Source organism: Eubalaena glacialis, chromosome 7 (genome assembly GCF_028564815.1).
Source record: "Eubalaena glacialis isolate mEubGla1 chromosome 7, mEubGla1.1.hap2.+ XY, whole genome shotgun sequence".
Taxonomy (NCBI): Eukaryota; Metazoa; Chordata; class Mammalia; order Artiodactyla; family Balaenidae; genus Eubalaena; species Eubalaena glacialis.
Genome location: NC_083722.1, coordinates 72,911,509 through 72,917,508, shown reverse-complemented (window position 1 = coordinate 72,917,508; position 6,000 = coordinate 72,911,509). Strand labels below are relative to the sequence as shown.

The 6,000-nt window shown below is 39.8% G+C and overlaps 1 protein-coding gene across 5 annotated transcripts in view; it reads left to right on the top strand.

The window, feature by feature from the left end:
- Positions 1–1,816: 1,816 nt before the first annotated feature.
- Positions 1,817–6,000, top strand: part of MAP4 (microtubule associated protein 4) — a 113,464-nt gene continuing 109,280 nt past the window's right edge. For all 5 annotated transcript variants that reach the window (XM_061196680.1, XM_061196682.1, XM_061196685.1 and 2 more), the window contains exon 1: positions 1,817–2,058. In XM_061196680.1, coding sequence (XP_061052663.1) covers positions 1,836–2,058 — 223 coding nt within the window. In that variant the 5' untranslated portion in view covers positions 1,817–1,835. The remainder of the gene's footprint in view (positions 2,059–6,000) is intronic.

Here is a 6,000-nt window from a genome sequence, read left to right as displayed (position 1 = left end):
GGCTTCTCATTGCGGTGGCTTCTCTTGTCGCGGAGCACAGGCTCTAGGCGCGTGGGCTTCAGTAGTTGTGGCACACAGGCTCAGTAGTTGTGGCTCGCGGGCTCTAGAGCGCAGGCTCAGTAGTTGTGGCGCACGGGCTTAGTTGCTCCGTGGCATGTAGGATCTTCCTGGACCAGGGCTCGAACCCGCTTCCCCTGCATTGGCAGGCAGATTCTTAACCACTGTGCCACCAGGGAAGCCCCAAAGTTCTTTAAATGAGTCTTTTTTTTTTTTTTATTTCATCGCGCGGCTTGTGGGATCTTAAGTTCCCCGATCAGAGATCAAACCCAGGCCCCGGCACGGAAAGTGCCAAGTCCTAACCACTGGACCGCCAGGGAAGTCCCAATAAAACTTTAAATGAATCAATATTTCATAGCTTCCTATTTTTCTTACTGCATGCTTAAATCCATGTAATTTGTAGTAAATTCCTAAGAATAATCTTAAGTTTTTCTCTTGAAAGATTGATTTTACTAAGCTATAAAAACCTACAGTGCTTTTAACTTTTACAGTTATGCATTTTCCCACCATAATGGACTACTTGCAGAAGACAAACGCTAATACTAAGGAAGAAAGTTTGTTGTAGTGATTACTGAGACAAGAGGTTGAAAGCTTTGTGTATTTGTTCCTCCTTTTATTTCTACCAGTTTTCTTGCATGTGTTTTATTATTTTATTTATTTATTTATTCTTTTAATATAAATTATTTATTTATTTTTGGCTGCATTGGGTCTTCGTTGCCGCGCGCGGGCTTTCTCTAGTTGCGGCAGGCGGGGGCTACTCTTCGTTGCAGTGTACAGGCTTCTCATTGCGGTGGCTTCTTTTGTTGCAGAGCACGGGCTCTAGGCACGTGGGCTTCAGTAGTTGTGGCTCGCGGACTCTAGAGCGCAGGCTCAGTAGTTGTGGCTCGCGGGCTCTAGCGTGCAGGCTCAGTAGTTGTGGCGCACGGGCTTAATTGCTCCGTGGCATGTGGGATCTTCCCGGACCAGGGCTTGGACCCGTGTCCCCTGCATTGGCAGACAGATTCTTAACCACTGCGCCACCAGGGAAGTCCCTCATATACTTTTTAATTTCAGGTTATGTTTAAAAATTGAAAGCCTGGTGTTCTGCAAAGATGCTAATGTACATGACCACAGAGAGGGACTGCCTCCCCTAGCTAATTCAGGGAACATTTTCTGTATTTTCATGCCAGCAGGGAACTAGTAAGTGTAGTTCGGTTGACAGAGCCATGTCCAAGTGATTCATGAAGCACTGCTTACCCCTACAAGATAAGGTCCAGATTCCTAGTCCCTGGTAAAGAAAAGTGACTTCATTTGCCTGATAGTAATTAACCGTTTTTTTAAAAAATGGGAATATAACCTAATCTGACCTCCTTTTGTATATATTTTTAAGAATTATTCTGTGACATTATTTGGAAATTAAGATAAATGGAATAGTTGAAAGGGTTTTAAGACTTGAAATCAAAAGACCTGATTTGAATCTTACTGGCTGTAACCTTGGATAAATTGAGGGTTTTTTTTGCACTTCATTTTTCTTATTATTGAAAAGGACAAAATGGCACTTGCTCTGTTTACCTCCCAGAGATGCAAGAAAAAGTGTTTACCTTGGGTAAGACTGTTATGGAGCTGTGATTTTCTAATCTATAAAATGGGGGAGTCTCTTTTAGCTCTAAAATTTTAGATTTTAATTCCTTTTTTGTTTAAAATGATGACAAGAGTTTCTAGGAATGGTTTTCCCTTTGCAGTTCTCATCATATGAAACATTTTTTTCCCCCTTAACCAGGCAGTTGCAGTGGTGCAGAATGGCAGACCTCAGTCTTGCAGATGCATTAACAGAGCCACCTCCAGAAATTGAGGAAGAGATAAAACGGGACTTTATTGCCACACTGGAGGCAGAGGCCTTTGATGATGTTGTGGGAGAAACTGTTGGAAAAACAGACTATATTCCTCTCCTGGATGTTGATGAGAAAACAGGGAATTCGGAGTCAAAGAAGAAACCATGCTCAGACACTAGCCAGGCTGAAGGTAAGTAATTAAGCCAGACTGGATAGATAGGTTCAGAAAGTAGATAAGGGATTACGCTTTGGGTCATAATCTTAGAAACCTTTGAGGAAACTGAACTGAGTTTTTTAGTATAGGCTAGCAACTTTCTCTTTATCTAAATTTCTTGGAAACCAAGGAGGTAGGTTCATTACCCTTCAGTAGAGTATGTGTTCTTGAAGCTGTAGATTACTCTTAACCCTAAAGTTTCTTCTATAATGTCTCAACTGCTATATAATTTGCCTCTTAATTTCCTAAATTAAACTGTCTGCTGTGCCTTTTCTTTGAAAGTAGCTTTGTGAAGTTAGATACTTTAAATTCTGTATTTATACCAAGACAATTTGGAACAGAGTCAGATGCCACCTGTCTTTGAGAGTAATCCTAGGTCAGGATTAAAAAATGGGTTAAATCCTTTAAAGGAGATTTGCTGTCTTTATATATTGCTGGGTCAGATTTGCTAACATTTGATTGAGGATTTTTGCATCTATGTGCATGTGGGATATTGGTCTGTTGTTTTCTTGTGAGGCCTTTGTCCGGTTTTAGAACTGAGGTCATGCTGACATCATAGAATGAGTTGGGAAGTATTCCCTCCTGTTCTGTTTTCTAGAACAGTTTGTGTTGAATTGATGTTTTTTTCTTTAATGTTTGACAGACTTTGTCAGTGAAGTCATCTGGATCTGGAGTTTTCTCTGTCAAGTTTTTAACTGGGAATTCAGTTCGTTTAAGAGATACAGAACTGTTCAAGTTTTCTATCTTTTCAAGTGAGCTTTGGTGTTTTGTATCTTTCAAGGAATTGGTCTATTTCCTTTAAGTCATCGAATTAATGGAGATAAAATTATAATATTACCTTATTCTTTTAATGTCTGTAGGATCTCTTGTCATGTCCTCTCTGTTTTCAATGCCTGCTTGTATCTTTTAATATTTCCTTCATTCTGCTTACTTTTAGTTGATTTGCTCTTTTTCTAGTTTTTTAAGGTGGCAGCTTAGATCATTGATTTGAAACATTTCTTTTCTAAAATAAGCATTTTTTAAAAATTGAGATATAATTGACATAAAACATTATATTAGTTTCAGGTATACAACATAATGATTCAATATTTGTATATATTGTGAAATGATGACACAAGTCTAGTTAACATCCATCACCACATATAGTTATGAATTTTTTTCCTCTTGTGATGAGAATTGCTAATATCTACTCTCTTAGCAACTTTCAAATATAGTACAGTGTTATTATTAACTATAGACACCATGCCATACATTGTATCCTCAGGACTTATTTATTTTATAAATTTTTTATCTTATTTATTTTGACTCCTTTCACCCATTTGCCCACCCCTCACCTCTGGCAACCACCTAAAATAGGCTTTTTTGAAAAAAATTTACTTATTTTATTTATTTTATTTTTGTCTGTGTTGGGTGTTCGTTGGGGTGCACGGGCTTTATCTAGTTGCAGTGCGCTGGCTTCTCAATGCAGTGGCTTCTCTTGTTGCAGAGCACGGACTCTAGGCGCGTGGGCTTCAGTAGTTGCAGCATGCGGGCTCAGTAGTTGTGGCTTGTGGGCTCTAGAGCTCAGGCTCAGTAGTTGTGGCGCACGGGCTTAGTTGCTCTGAGGCACGTGGTATCTTCCCGGACCAGGGCTTGAACTCATGTCCCCTGCATTGGCAGGTGGATTCCTAATCACTGTGCTGCCAGGGAAGTCCCTGAATATTTTTTATAATATTGTTTTAACTCCAACATTGGCTTATTATGTATATTTCTTTTAAAAATTGTTTTATATTTGACCTAGAATTTACTGTGTATGTTAATTTCTTCCAGTTTGCCTTCCAGTAATATTCTACCATTTCATGTATAGTGTAAAATTCCATGCAAAATAGTAAATGTCCAATTCCTCTTTCATTTTTTGTGTTATTGTCATACACATAATTTGACTTATGTTAGTTACCTACCTTGTTACTATTTTTGCTTTAGCTTGTCAATTACCTTTTAGAATGAATAAAAATACGGGAAAAATATACCTTTACTCTAATTTTTACCATTTTGGGCATTCGTCATTTCTTTGTATAGACCCAAATTTCTGTCTAGCACCATAGTCCTTTTGCCTGAAAAACTTGTAACACTTCTTCTCTTATAGTACAAATCTGCTTAGCAGTGAATTATCTCAGCTTTGTTTTATTTGAAAAACAAACCTTAAGTTTTGGAAGGTACTTTTTGCTAGGTGTCCTATTCTGTGTTACTTTTTTCTTTCAGTAATTTAAAGGAAAATTAGTTGTCCTACTTGCATGGTTTCCTATGGGAAATCTGTTACAATCTTGATCATTGTTCTCCCCCACCCCCCCACCTTCAAGGCTATCTTTATCTTGGGTTTTTAGCAGTTTGAATGTGTTATGTTTAGGTGATATTTTGTTCAGTTTGAATGTGTTGTGTTTAGGTGATATTTTGTTATTTGTCCTTCTTGGCTTCTCTGAGCTTGATCTGTGCTTTGCCTCTTTCTTTCTCTCTTCTCCTTCTGGGATTCCAGTTACATTTTTGTTAGATTTTTGAGTATTGTCCCACAGTCCTTGGATGCTCTATGTTTCATTTTGGGTACTTTCTTTTCATCTATCTTCAAATTCCCCGATTTTTTTCCTGGTTGCATTGAGTCTAATGATGAGCACTCAGTGGCATTCTTTATCTTTAATATCTTTACTGTTTTTAACTTCTAGCATTTCTGTTTGACTTTTAGAGTTTCCATCTCTCTGCTGAAATTATCCATCTGTTAATGCATATTTCTATCTCTTCCACTATAGACTTTAACACATTAATCATAATTATTTTAAATGTCTGTCTGGTAATTTGAACATGTGGGCCATCTCTCAGTCTGATTATTTTGTCTCTTTACTGTTTTTTCCTGGTACTTTTTATGTGTATCTTAATTTTTGAGTGAATGCTGGACCTCACATGTAAAACAGTAGAGACTGAAATAAAATATTTATGCCTGGAAATGAGTGTATGGTCAGGCCACTCAAAATGGCTGTTCTCTTGCTCTCTGTACATCCCCTTCTTGACCAGTGCCTGCTTCACCTGTACGCTACTCACATGCCCGACCTTCCTACAATCTTGCCCCCGCCCCAGCTGGTGACTATTTTTATCAAAGGGGTAGTGAGGGGCGTGCAGCTCTGCTGGTTTCCCTGGTAACTAATGAACCCACCTGACGTAATTCTTCTATAACTGGTAGTCCCCCCCACCCCCCGCCGGCAGTGAAGACTGCTACCATGTCCTGCCTGCTGTCTGCTGCACACGGTGGGGTGTCGCTCCAGGACCTTGCTTCAGCTGTGTAAGGTCCCCCATCCATTACACCGTTGATGTCTCTGTTGCTGACTCTGGGCTCTTTCTTCGGTTTTAGAGCTGGGCAAGCACAGACCTTGTAGGCCTGCGGGGTACAACCCAACAATGGGCAACTCTCTTCTTTTACTAGTTAATTAATACTTTCAAAGGGTTGAAAGGGTTGAGTCAATTTAGGCCAGGGCTGAGCTAGGGTTGGGCTTTGTTGTTGCTATGATGATCTTCAGTACACTACTGGCTTCAAATTCTTCCATTTCTGGTGTGTAGAGTAGGGACTGAGGTGCTGGAAAGCTTTTCTCAAAAGTTCTTTTCTCAAAGTTCTTGTTCCACTCCCAGCTTTTGGCCCTGCTGTGCATCTGTGTCTCAGAAGGATCTCTCTCCATGCTCTCCCCTCCCTTATCAGAAGAGGGATAGCCTGGTAGTGGGCAGGAGTTATTTTATTTTTGTTTTTTGGTCTTGGTTTAGGCTCAGGCCTGTGTGCATGCGTCTTGTGGTTGAGTCTTTTTCTCAGTCATACTATCCCTCTTACATGGATGGCGTTTTCTAAAGGTATTGGCATAGGATCCTGGGCTAGGACTCTTTCTGGCTCCTCCCCTAGGGTAA